The sequence below is a fragment of the Cimex lectularius genome, unplaced genomic scaffold (assembly GCF_000648675.2).
Source record: "Cimex lectularius strain Harlan isolate CLEC.00 unplaced genomic scaffold, Clec_2.1 scaffold7, whole genome shotgun sequence".
Taxonomy (NCBI): domain Eukaryota; kingdom Metazoa; phylum Arthropoda; class Insecta; order Hemiptera; family Cimicidae; genus Cimex; species Cimex lectularius.
This window is the reverse complement of record NW_019392731.1, coordinates 1,966,113-1,986,595: the sequence shown is the minus strand read 5'-3', so window position 1 is coordinate 1,986,595 and position 20,483 is coordinate 1,966,113. Positions and strand designations below refer to the sequence as shown.

The 20,483-nt window shown below is 36.1% G+C and overlaps 1 protein-coding gene across 1 annotated transcript in view; it reads left to right on the top strand.

Annotated features, from left to right (window-relative positions):
* LOC106663939 (vesicular glutamate transporter 1-like) overlaps positions 1–20,483 on the top strand; it is an 83,142-nt gene that overhangs the window by 51,579 nt on the left and 11,080 nt on the right. The window contains exons 2-4 of the mRNA XM_014389193.2: positions 14,471–14,524; positions 14,727–14,854; positions 14,915–14,979. Of these exons, the coding sequence (XP_014244679.1) occupies positions 14,471–14,524; positions 14,727–14,854; positions 14,915–14,979 (247 nt within the window). The remainder of the gene's footprint in view (positions 1–14,470; positions 14,525–14,726; positions 14,855–14,914; positions 14,980–20,483) is intronic.

The window sequence follows — 20,483 nt, the reverse complement described above, 5'->3', positions numbered from 1 at the left end:
CCCGCGTTTTATCTGCTTAACTTTCATTACGCTCATCCTACATTGTGATTCATTGGAAAGGAACGATTTAATTTATAAATCTAAAATAGTAAGACAGTCTTTGATAGATTAAATGGAAGTTATGTAAATAGAACTTGGAGTGCTAATCTCGCTTCGGAGGTAGAAGAGGACGTAGCAATCTAGTTAATAGCCCCTGGGGAAGCATTTGTGCCCCCGTATAAACGACCTTCTGGGGTCAACTGTCAACAACAAACAATAATCTACTTGACCAAAGAGGGAAAGGAAATCTTCCTTTGGAGAGGAAAGTATTTTAAATCGGAGTGGTAAAAATAAAACGTCCTGAAATGAATTCTGCAAGTTACGAATTTGTCATTTTTATTATAATCAAAGATAGGTCGATGTTTAGAATCGGTGTAGACTTTTGGGTAGACGACATCTTGTTTAACTGATTAGCACTGATCACTTTACTGAGTTTACATTTTACTCATAAGCTTTTCTGCGTCACGCCATCTTCAGTGATACCTTAGTTGACGGAACAAGTTCCAATTAATGTATAGAACAAACAAAACGAAACAATGAACTTTGGAACTCGTGGGAGACAAGTCCGGAAAAAGATATTCTATCTCGAGATTCCGGCACACCACCTCCATGTTGGCTCCTTCAACATTTTTTTTCGAAGAGTAATCTGGTCCAGAAAACGTCAAGAAGAAAGCATTCCTCGAGTGAGTTTTCTATTTTCATGATTCCTTTACTTTATTCCTTTGGGGTTGAGGAAATAAATAAATTTTAATTCACTTACTTTTAAATTTTCTAAATTAGATTTTAAGTTTTTTTAAATAGTACAAATATAACAGGTTTGCTTTTTCTGAGAATTTCATATTCGGAGGTTATAATGAAAAAGGGAATAATTATAGTGTGTAAATTGTGTATGACATAAGCTGCCTTTTAATTTTTTTTTCCTTTTATAAAAAAAAAGATAATAATAATTTTAATTTATTTTTCATTAATCCCAAAAAAGTCTTACATTATTGTTAATAACAATAACACATATCCTTGTTAAACGTATTTTTCAAATTCAAAGATAAATTTGTACGACGTTTATTTTCTTTGTTGTTTGTACAACATACGAAGTTAGTAAGTTTTTAATAAGGAATAAGTTCTTAGTAGAAAATTTATTTTCTTAGACATTTGGTCAATATATTCTTTGTCATAATTATATAATAGTTATTTGGAGATCATGAGATGCGGTGTAGTGTGACGTAGGTTTTAGAAAAACATTTTCTTTATCGTGCCAACGTTTCGATCTTCATTGAGATCATCTTCAGGGCCTGGGATTTATAAACATTGTTTAAATTATACAAATGCATGTAGGATGTGAAAAAATGAATTTATACAATGCAAGAAATTTTAGACTCAATCAAAGTATTTGTACTTACTCAAAGTGTTTGTTTTCTGTGTAGATGTGTCATTATTGGGTGTCGTGTTGAGAATGCCAGTGAGATATTGATGTTTTTTGTGGGATTTTGAAGGAGTGGGGAAGGAAGTACATAGAAAACATTTTTATATGACGAGTCGGGTTCTTTGAGGTAAAAGGATCCGACAATGGGAAAAATATGTAATGGTTCGGTTTGATTATCCTTTCAGGATTATATAGACGGGGATAATTAGGGAAAATAAAGCAAAATTGTTGAAAAATTAGACTATGTAAAAATGTTTTATGTGAGGAATGTAATGATCGTTTTATATGTTTTGTGTGATGTGATGATGATATATGTATGTTATTGATATTGAATTTGATTAATGATATTAGCGTAGCTGCGATTGAATTTACATGTGTCTGTCCTATACTCGATGCCGTGCTTTTCTTTGTTGATGTAAACCATTTATAAAGGTTACTTTTATTTTCGTTTTGTTCTGTGTGTAATATTTTTGGATTGTTGAAGTCGAAATTGTGTTGGTGTTGTAGGATTTTGTTTGGGTTTTTTGCAGTCATAGATATGTTGCTTTATTCTTATCCAGATATTCGGATGTAATTCCGATGTAAGTATCCGGACAGTTTAAACAATTGATTTTGTAAATTAGTCACACGTAGTACCTACGTCACACCAGACCTCATCTCACGATCTCCAAATAATCATCAACTAACGATCACTAAACACCACACATTCTATAATAGATTCATAAAGTTTTTCATCAAAATTAACAAAAAGTAATGTTATGTAGTTTTGTTTGTTTCTTACAACAAACCATTGTTGTTTCTTACAACCGAAAGCGTTCGATGACAAGGTACAGCCCAAATTGCATGAAGTTTTAACCTAAAAATAAACACACAGCACGCATTTTAAACACATTCTTTCTTATTTACATACTATTCAATCAAGTAGGGTGATGGAGTACTCGATATTCCATGGAAAGAGTTTAAAGGGGAATTCTGTTTTGTTCTGCTGTTATCCCTATTGCTTTTATTTTTTACAGTAGCGACATTTTATTCAGGGGTCTCAGGGCAATACAGTGAATGTGGTCGCGTTCCGTTAACCAGGAGCATCACTCAACCGGCCACCGTGACGCATTTAAAAAGCCCTATCCAATATCGAGACGGTTCGGGAACGTTTTCTCGGTTTCGACCAGACAAATCGGCAAAAGCATAAGCATTAATTTTACAGGGAAACGCCTTGGGGCGATTCGGTCGAATGGGGGCTCCGGGGGTGGTGATCAATGTGTCATATATCCGGCGTCCTCACTGCTTCCGGGCACCCCGGCATTACTCACACCCTAACAAAAGTCACACGACCTCTTTCCTATCTGGATAGACCTCGGCAAATGCATTTCAATGTACTCATTGTTTCCTCGGCACGAGAGCTATTATAGGCTATTATACGATTGTATTATTCCTTTTTTTTAAGGAAATAAAGCAAAAGTAAAACCTAAACAATCATTTATATCTTCAGACTCTTGCTGAAAAATAAACACTCTAATTCTCTTTCAATGTATAAATACTTGTTAAATTTTTATTGATTGTAAGTCTATACTAAACTTTGATGGTACGTGAGACGTATATATGGTAAATGTACATATAATTTCCATAAACTAAAATTATGATGACTGGAAAGCCATGGGACAGGCCAAACATGAGATAGTTGGTTGACATTGAGAAATTGAGCGGATGTCGTAGGCTTGCAGAAGATATTCTTCAAAAAATCTTGGCTGTTTAGCAGTAATGGTAGTTGAAATACATGTGTATTAATGATAATATAACATTAATGGCATTCAGTAGGAAAAGGAGCAACAAGTAAGAACTAATGGCTAATGGACACGCGTTCGATAAAATCACGTGATGGCCCAAATGCTTTTAGACTTGCAACCATCGATAAATGTCATTGTCCGTAACATGAGAAAAAGTAATGCACCGTGCATGAATGCTCAGTCGCGTGAGTTGAAAAAAAAAATTAGCGTTAATTTAAAAACGGCGCATATCGATTTTCAACTTTCAATCTCTTCCTAGTGTTTAATCACATAGTCCCGGGCATGTTATCTTTTTTCCCGTTACATTTTTTTTTGTTTTAGAAACAACCGCAAAGGGAGGATCAGAGAGTTCATAAAGTAAAATATTCACGGTGGTTTGACTTAAACCTCCGGATTTGCGGACCCAAGTCAATTTTACGGGTGGGTCAGTGTTCGGTGTTTGATAGACGTGCTCATTTATCTCTTCAAAGTCGACGACATGAGAACCCCATTCGGCTTCCCTCAATCATCCTCAACCCTCGATTTGGCGAAACCCCCTTTTCCTTTCCGAGACGCCAACCCTTAGTTTTATTTCATTTGCTTCGAACGTTTCTTCAACATTTAGCTTCTCTTTTTATCAAAAGAAACGATTCCCCGAGTCGAACGTTGAAGATTTCATATATAAATGTCTTCAGAGAAAGCTGATCGGAATTAAAAGAAAAGAAGATAAGAAAAAACAATTAGGTTTTGTTCAAAAGACGTTTCCTCTTTCTCGCGAGTTAAGTAGGTTTCTTCAGATTTCAAAGGTTTGTAAGTAAATTACAAACATCTTTTTGATAAACAGTCTAAGAAGACAAATTAATCAACATAATTTTATGAGTTATTTAATTAGCTGAATTAATTTTGGCAGCCCTATGCATTTCTCATGGTCAGTGTACTTCAACCTTCGTGGAAGTTTTAGTGGATCCCAACAATTGGATAGATCTTAAGAATTGAATTATGTTTGTTTACATTCTTTGAGATAGATAATGGGCGAACTAATTTATAATACGATTATCAAGATATTTTATTAAAAACATGGAAAGGAGCAATTATGAGTCACTATGTTAATTTCTTAACTGGTTTGATGGAATTTTGACAAGATATTGTATTTTAGTTTTATTTTCTAATTTCAATATACTTTCATTTCCTATTGTCTATATCAGTACTAATCTTTTCAGTCTAAAGTCAGTTTCAAGTTAGGTCGAATCGACCTGAGTGGATAAAGCAGTAGTGATCATTTAAATTCACTATTTTTCGTGGTCCTCTTGACCAATTAATAACATTCAATTAATTAAGGTTTTTTAAGTTGAGATAAAAAGTCAGTGTCACGAGCGGGATTCGAACCCACGACCTTCGGCTCAATACGTCGCTGCTCTACCATTTGAGCTATCGAAGTCGATCCGAGGGGATCGAAGTCACAGTGAAACCCCGTCAATTATGATTATTTAGAGATGTAATCTGGTGTGATGTAGGATTAGAAAAACATTTTCTTTATCAGAAATAAATAATAAAATGTTTTTCTAAACCTCTAATCACACCAGACCGCATTTCACAATCTCTAAATATTACACACTCATAAATTTTCACTAAGAAGGCCCACTTTGGCGTTATTCGTTTTGAAGGATTTTCATGTAGGGCTGGAAGAGCTAAGAGATTGATGTAATTTTTAATAACGTTTTGATAGATCATGTAGAAACGGGATGTGAAGGTGAATAGTAAAATTCGAAACATAAAAGGGAGCACTATAAATTTGACAGAGATTTTTGACTCAATAGATTGAAGATGTGGAAGTGGGAATCCTTGTTTGAACACGAGTTTTCAGCCTTACGCCTGAAGAGGTGTTATCATAGTCTTACAATTAGTAAAAGATAATTATTCAGAAATCGTGAGATGCGGTCTGGTGTAATGTAGGTTTCAGAAAAACATTTTCTTTATCGTGCCAACGTTTCGATCTTTATTGAGATCATCTTCAGGGCTCAAAGTGTTTGTCTTCTGTGTAACTGTGCCATTCTTGTTGGCGTGTCGTGTTGAGAGTGCCTCTGAAACCTACATCACACCAGACCGCATCTCACGATTTCTGAATAATTATCGATCATCGGTTACTAATCACCCTCACAATTAGTAAAAGGTTTGCTTTCAACGTTTAATTTTGATCGTGAGCCAAGTAAGTATGACGTAGGTTTGTGTCTTGTTAGTCCCCATACAATACTTAAGAGACAACAACTCCATAGAAAATTGGGCAACTACGAAGACTTCTAGGACTGAAATCTTACTTGACTGTCAAAACTAAGCTAGCCTAATAAAAGATTATACCGCGACCCGTGTAGGTAAATGTGGAACTGTGGGGTTCTGCAAAGCCGTCTAAAATCCAGCGCATCAAATACTTACCGTTCATTTTGGTCTGCCTATCATGGTCTCCATCTTCAGTGTTGGTCTGGAAAAGGACAAAATTACTTAAATTTATTGTTTAGTTCTAATCTGAAAAGAATTTCAGTTAAGATGGGACAGTTTGTAGTCTGGTGATTTCTACCAGTTTCCACTCAAGTCAAATACCTGAGACTATATCTCGACAGCAGACAAATCGTGGAATCGCCGCACAAGACCTGGACTTCTAAGAACGAAATCGACTTTGACAACTAAGACAGACTGTACAAGACTTTACTAAGACCAAATGGACTTAAGTAATTGAACTGTGGGGTACTGCCAAGTCATCCAATATCCAGCGCATCCAGTCCTTCCAATCAAAAGTCCTCATTCAAACCTTCAAAGCTCCTTACTACGTCACTAATCACAACTCACCTCAACGGCCTTAACAGTCCATTTGTCAACGAACTCATCCGATCCCAATTCCAAAAGTTTCACACCAACCTCTCGATCCATCCTAACCCTACAGCTTAAGCCCTCACATTCCCACCCGAAAAACCGCCACGTCGCCTTAATCGACAATGGCCTCGAAACCTCCTTGCCCTTAACCTTTCCCATGGCATGAGTCGTCCGGTGGCAACGCTGGCATTAGTATTAATAGTGTGATTGTGTGAGAAAAAACTTGTAAAATCATTTTTGTAATATGCATAGGGTACAAGTTAAAACAATAAATAACAAAAAAAGTATTAATTCTTTTGTAGGGCCCATTTGTATTCACTTTTATGTGAAATAAAATGTATCTAAGGTTAGGTTCATTTTCATTTTACAGTTTGAGAATCATACCTCCAATTTATTTAGGTGTGCTATGCGTTGAGTTTATGTATTGGTCCAAATTAGATGGTTAGGGATGGAACCAAGAAAAAAAATGGTCCTCCTGAGTAGCACATGCTCCAATGCGTAAATTTTTCGTTTTCCATGTTTTTTATGAACCATGTTTTTGGGAAATAAGGTCTGGGCATATAAGACCTTTGTTATGCACATGTTTTATTTTGTGAGTTTTCCTCTTAGAGTCATTGTGGTTAGGGTAGTTTGGCCGTTTCCGATCATTTTGATCTGACATGTGATAATCTTGCTGTCTGTTAAACATAGTAGAAATATTTAAATTTACACCCTTTCTTTATTACTCACAATCCGAGAATATTCACCGGCAATTGAAAACCGTTTGAAGGGGGAGTCTGGGGGTGTCGGAGGTTCGTGCCAACGGGGGGAAAAAGCAATAAACTGTCATTAGACTGTGAGCCAGCCGAGAGAAGTAGATTCAAGTGGTGTGTTGATTAGCCAAGTACAAAGGAGGTGCAGACGCTTCGACGGGTTCAATATCACACGTTTCGTCCATTCGCTTTTGTTCAGGGAATGCAACGCTGAGATGGATTAGAGATGAATCGACTGTTCAACCTCCATTTGCCCCAAATAGATAAATATTGACTGTACGCGGAGGGGGCAAATATTACACGGACCCGTTCTCTCATCCCTGACTTATATTAGACCCTCAAGTCACGAGAAGCTCTTGTTTGCACTTTGCCCAATCAATAATCCACCTTCAAACCGGCCGTTTTGGCAAAAAGAATATTTTGGATTCACCTTCTGAAAAATGTCCAAGAAAGCTCTAACTGCCTACCAATAAACCACCTCTTGTTAATAAATAGCATCCACTTAATTGTGATTATACTACATGCAGTAAGTACATTTTAATTCTTTGAAACGTTACACTCGCTAGATACTAAAAAACAAAACATCTTTTTTGCTTTTGCGTTAGCAATTAGCACAACAAAGCAAACAACACTTAAAATTTTCTGACCAGACCCGAAACTGAAGATGGCGAAATGCCGAAACATTTTGAAAAACTAAATCAACTAGAATAGGTAGACCAAAAGATTGGTAACAACTAAATTACAAGCTCACAAACCCGTAGTCTACACACGGAAATCACACAGCTTAGCCATACAAGTCAGGTGACAAACCATTGGACTTCAATTGGTATATTTTTTTACCTCTAAGAAGTGAAGAACTTACAACTTGTCGTTGCCGATCATTGTACTCATTCTTTCTTGTCTTGTGATCTGATAGACCAAATCAGCGAGGATAAGCCAGACCTTTTTTAAATTTATTTGTTACCTATACATGACCATATACTATGTAAATATGTACACATGATTAATGTATCACACAGCATAACACCAACACTAATGGCATCACTGCACCGATAGAACACATGCTTTGAAGAACCAGCTATTGCATGTGTATTATTAGGTATCAAGGAGGTCCCAAGGCCACCATCGGTTGAGGCGACGCAGCGGGTTGTCAAGATTGTCAAGGAGAGGGCTCGAGCAGTTTGGTTAGGATGGTTTGAAAGGTTGGGGTCTCGACCGGATCAGTTCGTTGACAAAATGAGAAAATGTTGAGATCTTTGTGGATAGTGAGGTTAATGACATAATAAGGTGCTTTGACTGTTTGTCTAAGGACTTCCGATTGTAAAGACTAGATGCGCTGGATATTGGATGGCTTGTCAGTACCTCACAGTTCCACTCCGTATGTCCAAATTAGTCTTAGTAAGTCTGGTACAGCGTTAGCTTTGTCTTAGTTGTCAAATTCGACTCCATTCTTAGAAGTCTTCGTAGTAGTCCTTAGAGTCTTGTGTGGGGATTCCATGTCAGTCTGCTGTCGAGATATAGTCCAAGGTATTTGAATTGAGTGAAAACTGGAAACTTGTAGACATGACAGTAAATTTAAGTAATTTGATCCTTTCGCAGATCCAATACAAAATGGCGTGACAGACCAATGAAGGTAATTACCAAACCTAAGACCCCACATTGTTTTTTTACGCAGAAATACTTTGATTGAATATAAAAAATATTGTTTTGCATTGTATAAATTCACATCCTACATGTACTTGTTAAATTTAAACAATGTTTGTACATCTCAGGCCCTGAAGATGATCTCAATAAAGATCGAAACGTTGGCACGATAAAGAAAATGTTTTTCTGAAACCTACATCACACCAGACCGCATCTCACGATTTCCGAATAATCAAAGACCCTCATTCTTCATAGTTTGAAAAAATCACAACTATTTCTAAGAGTAGATAAATCATATACACGCCATGCGGATGAGAGACAGAGAGACATAGAGTGAGAACAAAAGGAAGGGTGACCGTGGGATAACCGAAATAAGCAAGAAGTAAAAATATAATGAAATAGCAATAGTGGGAAGTAGAAAAAAGCAAATGATTAAAATAGAGGAAGGAAGAGAAAGAGAGGGAAAGAGCGAGCGAGAGAGAGAGTGGTAGAGTGATGAGAGAATGAATGAATGGGCTTTTATTTATTAATCAGTTAAGATTTGGTTTCAAGACTACTTATTTCTCTGATGAGGGAGAAAGAAAGTGTGGAAAAGAGAAAAAATAAGAAATATACAATAAATATAACGATGGCGACAGACAGTCAGATATTTAGACAGAGCCAAAATGTTAGGAAGAATGAGCGTATGAATAGTTCTGGTCTTCCATTATTACCATTTATATTTCAAGGCCCACGGTGTATATGGATTGCAAGAATTTGTTATATTTCCCAATGTGCACTACAGGGAGAGGAATCTGTAATTCGTTCGTTACTCAGCATTTTGGTCTGCCTATCCACGCTAGGTTGGCCTGTATTTCGTCATCATCGGTATTGGCTCTATACACAAACACTGAATTCATTTTTAAATTTCTTAAACTTTCTACAATTTGGATTTTATCAAAAAACATTGGGAATGTTTTATTTAAAAAATATTCAAATATAATTTAAAAAACTAATATTTTTTACATAAAAGTAAGTGATATAAATTAATATTAAATACTGGATACAATAATCTAATTATATAATTTATTACTGTACATAAATTATAAACTAAAACATATCGGACGATCAAATAAATTTTAGCTAATTTTCCTAGTTGTTTTAAGTACGTTATTATTTTCTGACTCACACCGGCACAGTTTATTTCTTTACAAATTATCCTCTAGCATAGATTTGAAGAGCCTGGTTATAAGAGGGCCGTTATAATTAATACAAAAGGGAGAGAGGGTGTAAGTTAAGACGTGGTTGAGCGGCCAGGGAAGGAGCAGGGGAGGTAATGGCTTTATGAAAAATGCATCAGAAGTGAGAGAGAGATCGTCCCATAACTCTTGGGTAACAATCCGTCGCGAATCCCCAATAACAAGGGGCCCTCTAATAAATATCTCCCATATTGCCACCCCGCAACATCCCCCCATGGCGAGACGACACTGTCTCGCAACGCTGATTATCACAACGGGAAGGACGTAAAACCCGAAGGATACGTTCAAGTTCTATAAATATTTTAAAATTTATGATATGACTCTTTCACGAATCAGTTTGAAGTTTTAAGAGTGGAATTGAAAATATGGCACAAAATTGAACGCAGCGTATTGACACAAACGATCAAATTGTAGCAGGCTTATGATTTAACAACCCCTCCTTACTAGAGGATCATTTTTCTAACTGAAATCCTCGATATCGCTTTCGATAAGAACTAAATACGCTACTCTTACTACCTATTCCTAAAATCGTATCAATCTGATTTATACTTCAGACTTATACAGGGTTATATCGCCTATTCAACCCGTCTATGCTGGTGTCTCACAAGGGATCATTCTTGATCCTATCCTTGACACGATATTACCAGTATAATATTCCTGTCCTCCCAAGCACAATTATATCTAATTTTTCATATGTTACAGTAATCCTTTCTAATCATATTCTACAATAATCCTGAAAGATGTCTGCCGGATGTCAACCCAAAAAGAAATCAAAAATAAGAGAAAAAAATTCAGGCCTTGTTTATTTATTTTTATGAGGGTTCGCAACATCAGAGGTCATATAAACCCTCAGGGTGCCGGTGTTTTTGAAAAAAAGCCCATTTGTAAGTATGTCGGGTTTGAATGCAGGGCCGCTGGATTCGAACCCGGGACCTTTACCTTACAGTGATGAACGCCTGTCAACGCCTAAACCGTTGCGACCACCTACGCCCCTCAGGGCTTGTTGATGTAAGGAAAACAATGAAATATTGTTGTGTATACAATTATGAACCATATTGCCATTTCAAAAAAAAAAAAAAGTCTTACATTAAAAAAAACAAATAAATAAATATATACTTATATATAAAAATAAGCATTTATATNTATATATATATATCTTCATTCTAAGCGAGAAACTTGATTTATCAAGTTCAGTAGCTAAGCAGCCGAGCTTTAGTTCGAGGCACAAGTACGTTAATTTGGGCCTTTACATAAACTAATGATATACGTAGAATAAGTACATCCATAGAAATGATAAATAGTGGAGTGAGTGTGTTGTTCAATCTTTTTAAAAAGGTAGTTCCTACTCACAGTTAGTTGTTTTCAACGATCCGGATTTCAAGCTTATAGCTCATTATCAATTTGAAGGGGTTTACAACAACGTCTCTCAACATAAAATGTAAGAGACTCTTCACTTCATGTCGAAAGACGTGATTGTAAACTCCTTCAACCTGAAGATGATCAATAAGCTTGAAATCCGGATCATTAAAAACAACTAACTAAGTAGAAACTATCTTATTAAAAAGAGTGAGCACAAAAAAGACTGAAACGGAATGTACTAACATACTTTACAAACTATTAATATTACTTTTTTTACCCTAGTAAATTTATTTGGACTTACGATAACGAACTGTGGGTGTCCCATTTCATCCAATGATTGCATCAAACGTCTTAACTAAAATTGTTAACTTCATACAGCTATATCGAGCCATCAGTGTTCCCTTTTTCTAGCCGAAGCAAAAATCAGTCCATATCCACGCGTACAAAACGCCCTGATCTTCAATGCCACTAACATGTCTGATAATCAACCCCATCGTCTGAGACGCTGATGGCCATATGAAGCACACAGATTAATAACCAGTGAAAAGCATGAAAACAATGATTTAAGTAGAGTACTGGTGATTCTTTTTGAGGTTGACCATTGGGTGAGTTATTCTCACATAGTTCTAGTTTAAAAGTGGCGTTACGATTTTGTTTTCACTAATGCTATTCAAAGCAAAATTTTCTATTAAACTTGACAACAATTGAAAACCAAACATTGCAAAATAATCCTGCTTTAAACAGCTTTATGCTTTCCTTTATGTAGTATATCTTAATTTTATTGGGAAGGGAGCAGGTCGAAAATTTCAGGGGCGACGGTGGGAATCGAACCATGACCGCGGACTCTACAGCCAAGTCTGGCACGATAACCTCTGGCTACCGCAGTTCCAAAACTATATATTCTTTTGAATAAATTTTTTGGGGACGGTATTTAACTTTCCTTTTATATTATTTTATCTCCCTAGGATAAATCGGAACTTGTTTTTCTGTGCCTTTTTATTTTTTGGGGACAGGTCAATCTGTGGCTGTATAGTTCCAGATCGTCACAATGCTAACCTTCTTTTCAAACATTTCTTCCTTGCTATTTCTGCTGTTACGAACTCTAATGAAATGGACTTTTATGTCACATTAAATGAGTATAAAGTACGTTATAAACTTGTAACAAGTTCACACTTCCTCAAAGTGTCTGGCTTTACGAATCCGATAAATTTCTAAGGGTAGTTTTAGTTGTTCATCACGTCCCTTTCTTCTTTTAAATGGAAAGAGATCTTTTAAAAAAAACTCTTCGAAAAAATAAATATAACAAATTTGTAAGCTTTCAGGCCATTTTCAAACTTCATGCCCATAATTGAGATTTTACGGATTCTTAAAAAATTATTATCTCTGGTTGTTTCATTTACAACACTTCTAAGGGACTGTTGTATTATTATGAAATTTTATCAAAATTGGTTTTGTTCTCTTTTTTGTCTCTTCGCTAATCCTTTTAGCAATAAGGGGTTTAGTGGTAAGTACTTCCCTATTGCCGCTCCCTCTGAAACCGGCCCCTCCATAAAAATTTCAAAATCAATGTTAAGCCTATTTCTTTTAAGGGAATTTCCGACGGGATGAACATGCACGACGATTTTTGTCTTTTTGAACGTATTCATTTTAAATAAAATTATAACAGATTTAATTTGTTTGAATTCATCAAACATTTTAGCTGTATTTGTAAGTGTTTCATTAGTCAGGAATTTGTCTCTTCCATATCCTTTGACCCTTTTTGTTTGAAAGACATTTTCCAAAGAAAAGTTTTCATCTCATAATTTTTGTTCCAAAGATTAAAATCATAATAAAATTAAACATTTTTTGCAAAAATAAATTTGTAAATATATGTATTGTGAATGTAATTAATATATTTGTTGTAAATAAGTTATCTAGTATCGCTCCAATTATTTTAGCATATGCTTGAAAACTTACTAATATTTACATTCACAATTATACAACACGAAAAACTCATAAACATACAAATCAACACCAACTCACGTGAAATCGTGAGAAAAAACGATATCGACTGCAAATTTGAACATATACTTTGCAAACAACGATGTCATAATGGACCGACAAAAAAAACCATTGGATTATACCAAATGTCAAACATTGACGTAAAATATCGATTGCCAATTCGAAATATATTTGGCAAACATCGATGTAATTATGGACTGAAAAAATCGATTTGAATATATCGATCGCCAAACATTGCTGTAAAATACTGATTGCCAATTTGAAAACGTAGTTGACATACATCGGTCAAAAACGATACATTTATAAAATAAACATGCGAGTTGGCGAAAAATGTCGAATATATGAGAGATAATGATGCAAGTGGACGCATAAAAAGAGTGGAAACTCAAAAATAACTTGAAATTGATTACTTAGTACATCACAGTCCACACAAAGAAATTTATGAGCATACTAATCAACAATTGTACTACTTATTTATTCAAATGAGTGATGATCCAAATTACATATTCATCACCCTGCAGACCCTAAAAAAAAGTAATTCTTTCATTGAGTCACTTAATGTCCTAACTATAATTAAAAGTCCATTTATGTTTTAATGGTCAATTGACCAAGTTACTTCTTTCAATTAACTATTTCATTTATCTAAGGTCTTGGTTGAGATAAAAAAGTCAGTGTCACGAGCGGGATTCGAACCCACGACCTTCGGCTAAATACGACGCTGCTCTACCACTATCGTGAGTTCGATCTCTCGGACACCAACTCTCCAGCTCAACCTATACTAGTTCGAATGCCACTCGTGACACTGACTTTTTTATCTCAGCCAACATCTTACATAAAAAGAATAATTAATTGTATATAATTAAAAGTTTTAAAAATTTGGAAATTTACTCTAGATTAGGTTAAAATATTTCTTCATTTTATTGTGCATATCCCGATGTTTTGCTCTACTAACTACACAGCAGGTCTCCCAAAAATATGATAAAAACTGTGGATCCTGGAAAGGGGGGAATTTGGGCAAATTACATCCTGTCAGTGATCTTAAAATGAAAAAAAGTCGTATTCCTTTCCTTAAAATTGACGATATAGAATGCCGAACTAGAGAGTCATGAGCCCCATTCCATTTCCATTTGGTTTTCTTAATAAGACGGTTCGTCGTCCTCGAAGAGCACCTACGAGTATGATTGTGAAGAAAGAGGGGTGTGCACCCCTGCCGTTGGCATCTCCTCTACAGCCAATTTACCAGACAATACTCGAGTTAGACTCGTTAATTGGCACCGCCGTTGGCTGCATTTCGCTCCTAAATCTTCACTATTGTTGTCCCTTACACACTTTTAACTGAAGGCAAGGGAAAATAATAATTAAACGCTTATTGGTGGTTTTGTTTTTCAGAAATACAAGGTACGAGGAATTCGACCTTGGAAAAGATGGAGCACCTGCTACTGGGTGAGTACCTAACTGTTCAGATTATCCAATATTGGTTAAAAGTCTATCAACCACCAATTTTACATTTACAGCCATTTAAATAGATGTTAAATTTCTGTTCGGTTTTGAATAGTTTAATACCGGCGTAATCGTCTTTTTTTTAATTGGCATTGTAATAAAATTCTTATGTTGCGACTACTTTTCTTTTATAATCTTTTTCCAGCACCTACGAGGAAGAAGAGGTTTGGCCAGAGCCTGAGAGGCCGCCTCCAAGGCATATCGACAAATACATCAGGCCGGAGTGCCCCTGCCTCACCAAGAGGTACACTGTCGCAGTTTTAGCATGTGTAGGTAAGTGGACAGAACAGAGTTAGCAATAATCGCCACTTGAATAATTAAAAACTATTTCAGGTTTTGTAATCTCATTCGGTATGAGGTGTAATATGGGAATGGCCAAATTAGAGTTCACAACATCTGTACGTATGTAACTTAATTTATTGCTTTTAATTATAAATGTATTTTAACTTTGGGCAAAATGTGGTTCGGTTCTTTTCGAATTCGTATCGCAGGGATGAGGTAAGATTCCAAAATCTAGGCAGAAAATCATATTGCAAGAGATTTTTAATTCACAACGGGGATTTTACACAAAGATTTTATTGCACTTTAAAACGACAAACCGAGACGTTAATGGTGTAAAAGGGGGAGAGGAACCACGGCCGGTTCCCAGGGGGTGAACAAAGTGGCTACGGTCGCCGAAGAGACAACATACCTCATTAAAACTGACGTGACGCTCCATTAAACTCCAATCTGATTTCAACCGAAGGTTCGTTTTGTAACCTCCGGTATATCACGTTTCTGGCAGACCTGGACGACAGAATATCATCGTTATTTACAACAATATTAAAAACGGCGAGACTTCCCTTATATACAAACTTTAACATCCATCCGAATATTCTTAGTAGAATATTAAAGATCTCTCTTTCTCTCCCTCACTCTCTCTCTCTCTCTCTCTCTCTCTCTCTCTCTCTCTCTCTCTCTCTCTCTCTCTNAATGAGTAATCCTGTAAACGTAAACAGAATATTTTATATAGATTTTTTTTAATGAAAACTTAAAATCCTGCATTATTTTCCGGACAACCCAATACATATACACACTGACAAGCAAAAATTCCACCCAATTTCATTTTCTCGACAAAAGAAAGTTCTGCCCTTAATTTGTCTCATTGCTTTTATCAATAAATATTTGTTTATGCGATGTTTTAAATTGGGAATATCAATTAGAGGTAAACACACTTAATCCTTTATCCAAAACAAGGATAAAGGATTTTTCAACGTTTACTTTTTACTGAATTAAAACTGTTATTCAATCTCATTTGAATTCTGAATAAACTGTTTAGTTTTCATCTTTTGTTTCTTAATTTCAATTTTTAAACTTAAAAATGCCACTTAATGCTGAGGATGTTGCGCGTAGTGTGGCACTTTATGATGATGGATGATCTATCAGGTATGCGGCTATTGCCATCGGTAGTTCCATACGAAACTCTGCGAGAAGCCGTTAGAAGTTTTCGAAAAACTGAGTCCTACCATAGAAGGGCCGGTTCTGGACGCCGTAGGGTAACAGAAGCACAGCTTGACCGTTTTTTGACTTTGTGAATATTGCGGCACCTTACTGTAGTTCGAGCGATTCATCAGCTCCAGGAAGTTCGAGGTGTCCAAGTTTTTGAACGCACTCCTCGAAGAAGATTAAATCAGCATGTGATTTCGCCCAGTAAGAGCACCAGGATTTACCACAGCACGCAGAGTTGCACGGCTTCCATTTGTTCGAAAACACAGCCATTGGACTTTGGACGAATGGTCTGTTGTACTTTTTACAGACGAGTGTAAATTTTCTCTACGATCGCCAGATATGCTTGAAAGAGTGTGGGGAAGGAGAAATGAAAGGTACGAAGCCTGTATTTTTTCCCAGAGCCAACCTTTCAACGTAGCCCAGTGACGGTGAGGCGGGAATTTCGTTCGGGAGAGTCGCACAGAGTTGGTTGTTGTTCGTGGAGGGTCTTTGACGGCCACTCGCCAATTGGATGAAATTTTGGAACATCATGTGTTGCCTATCCTCGATGAAATCAGCGACAATCCTATTCTAATGCACGATAATGCCCGTCGCTCGCATAGTACAAACGCTTCAACAGCATAACATCAGGGTCTTAGCCAGCCCGTTCTCCAGACTTGAACCCCATCGAATATGTATGGGATAACCTCAATAAACGAATAAGAGCACGTCCTGTTACACTCCACGAACTTGAAAGGTCTCTTCATGAAGAATGGGCGACCTCCAGCAAAGAGACATTTCCAGACTGGTAGAAAGTATGCCGAAGCATCTTCGAGATGTAATTAAGGCAAGAGGAGGAAATACGCGATATTGAAATCATAATTAAAAATCTAAAGCAAAATTACAAAAAAATTTATCTGTCCTTCATTTTTCATTTTCCTTAGCAATTTACATTTTTTTACTTTTTTGGACAAAGATACAAAGATTCAATTATAAAACGTTAAAAAAGTGAAAATTTGATAATATATAAAAATATATATAAATCAAGTTATATTACAAGTGGGTGGAAGTAGTTATAGTACAAGGGAACTGGTCAACAGCGGAAAAAATATAACTCTATGCTGGATTAGAGGGCATTCAGGGATCCGTGGGAATGAGCTGGTAGATGTGAAGGTGAAACAGGCTATCGATACAGAGGAATTCTGCGAATATAAATATACAAAAAGCGATTATAGACTTTACTCAATGCGAGTTGGCTATCTGAGTGGCAGGAATTTCATAATGGCTCCGCAGGGTATTGTTCCAGATTCCCGTGGTTCCCAAGGCACCGTAGTTTCAAGGATGCAGGACAACTCGCGACTTCTATACAGTAATCATACGGATCAGAAGCAACCATGGCTTATGGGGTGCTCATAAATATAAGATTGACCTGAGAGAATCTGACAATTGTGCTTCCTGCGATTGTACAGAGGACATGAACCATATAATTATGGAATGCCCAGAATACGAGGATACGAGACAGAATCTCATCAGTGACATCGAATCCTTGGTTGGAGAGGCCAGACCTTTTTCATTGGAAACTTTAATTACATCTGGGAGAAGAGACATATACCATTTCATTTATTGTTTCATAAGGGAAAGTTGCATTGAGGTGTAATTTAAAGGTAGACATGTAACATGGGGCGCGTGCTTCGGCTCGGGTCTCTTCTCACCTGCCTCGCTAAGTGGTGGTGGTATCATGTTTAAAAAAAAATATATGTATATATTTGATACATGGGTAATACAATATCATAGACAAACAAAAAAAAGTGGGTGGAATTTTTTTGTCTGTCAATATCTATCTTAAATCAATTACATTTCCAGTTAGACCAATTTCACGTTCACGGCTTAACTTGTATGCTCAACTATCATAACAGGCAGTTCTCGTAAACTAATGCGTAAGCGCCAAGAAAAGATGGGAGAACGAGAAAGAGAGAGAGAGAGAGAGAGAGAGAGAGAGAGAGAGAGAGAGAGAGAGAGAGAGTACGAGAGTGAACGAGTGTGGTGTTGGCAGCTCAGAGAGAAAGAGTTTTGTGTGGTCCATGTCATTCTGTATCTAGGTACAAATTGAGGATCTGAGTTGGAAGTTGGTAGCTTCTTGTAGGAGATGTTCAGTGGAGGACAAGGTTTTTTTTCAATGTACATATACACAGAGTACATTTTTCCTTAACCAGTCTTCTCTTCCAGTTTTTGCACCTATCTCTGATTAGCTTAGAGTGTGGTTTTGGATGTTGGAGGTTGCTTGAATAGGATTTGGGTTAGATAACCAAATTATTCTATCACCCTCCTCTGTTGCTCTATTTTCCTCAAAACATTTCAAAACTGACAAATTAAACAGGAACGTCCAAACAAAAGATAAAATGTGTAAAATATTAAATAATGTCATACATTCACTACCAAAACAATCCAATTTTCTTAATTTCTTTTATTTTGAATTCTCTAGTTAAAAACTGGACATTTTCGACCATAACTCTTCTCACAATTGGATGAGTGTATTTTATTTTCGTGGCGGAGATTCGGTTAAGGGTCTATCAACAGGTGTAAAGTGTAGGCTGCCCATAAACACTCCTAAGGACGTCCCAGGAGAGAAATAAAAGTGCAACTGGGGTTAAAACAACCCCTACGTCAGACCCTCTTTCAAGCTTTATTGCGTTAGGATACCCTTATTCAAAGCGAACGAAACATTGTTCGCAGCATGGACAAAAAATGTTTATCGTGTCACCTTCAAACTTCTTCTATATTTATATGATTCGGTGCTTCATACATTCTATATGTTGGAAACACTTCACTATTCGAATCCTCTGTATACTAAAAAAACCAATAGATTGTACTGATTATTATAGGCCGGTAAGTATACTGTTTATCTTGGGAAAAAATTTGGGAAATACTCTTCTTAACGATTATCTTAACCCCAGACTCATAAAATATTTTTACAGACCATCAATTTTGTTTTAATGCCTCTCTATTTGGTCAGAAAGTTTAAGGACGCTTTTTCTTTTAATTTAGTAAACTATGTAAATGTTATTGTATAAATATTTAAATGACCAAAATATTATATGAGGAGTAAGCATTTGGTCCGTTGTTGCTATTTTATTGCTGAAAACAAAACTGGATAGAGGTCTGGCCTTTTATCAAGGTATTAGTTGGGATAGTTAGGCGATACTTTTGGAATAGAGATTGCTCGTGTGCCAGGGCAAAGAAGGCTTGGTCCTCTTGACTTCTAACGCTGTTATTTTTACAAGCCTGGAATCTGAAAAATGTAAAGTTTTAAGAATGAAGAAAAGTAAAGCTTTAAGGTGTGGTTTTACAATAGATCGGGCAATATTTCTATGTAAATAATTTAATTCGTCGTTGGAGTAAGGAAAGTGATAAACTTACCGATAAGGAATTTTAGAATTTTTTATATTTCATCATTGTTTATAACCCCGTAACATAAGACTGAATAACGCATTGACAATGAGTTGAATATTTCAAACTTCAGTTTTAATGATATAACCTCTTAAGTGATCAGAGAGGCCCACGTCTTGCTTACTACTTCTTAGTTGTAACCATTGCAATCTGAGGGTGAGGAAGACACTCTTAACAATTTCTATTTTTTCTCCCTTAAAGTTCAAACGCACCTCTTCGGTCACAAAAAGCTTCGTGCAACTTGATATTCGTTTGTAGACTACGCGCCATGTCTACCATTGTATCTATGTCATTCGGGTAAAATATAACTGTTGTTGTAACGTAATCCGTTCCCTGCTACACTCAAACATAGATGTGAGGTCGTCAAGCAGCAGGCCTAATATAATCGGGCTCAACATGCAACTCTGTCTAACTCCAAAACGTACTTGAAAATATTCGGAGTGTTTTTCTATCACAGTGACCCCAGACGCTGAATCACAATGAAATTTCAATATTATTAACGTATTGAACGTAACAGCTAAAATAGTTTAATAAAGTAATAATATAATAATAATATTTAATGTTAAATTTCAAAAGAACATCGTGAGGATCAACACTATGAAAGGCGGCTTTCGGGTCCATATAATGTCCTAATACTATAAAAACCCATTAATTGAAAAAATCTCATCTCGCCATATTTCCTCCGACTCTGCATCATTTTATCCTCATAAAGTTAACAATGAACTCACCAACTCAACCATTCCAATATCGCAAATTTTTGCTAGTAATTTTTTACTTTTAGATGTGGTTGGTGGTTAATGAATATTCATTTGTAGTTGCCAACAATACTTTGCGGACGGTTTCATTGTATAAAAAATAACCAACACTGTTAGTTGGTAACTATTCTAAAAATGTTAGTCCCTTCATTAAAAATATTATATTTCTGCACTTCTAGACTTAGTTAATTAAATGAAATTGAGCTGTTCTTTTTCTTTGCAAGCTGCATTCT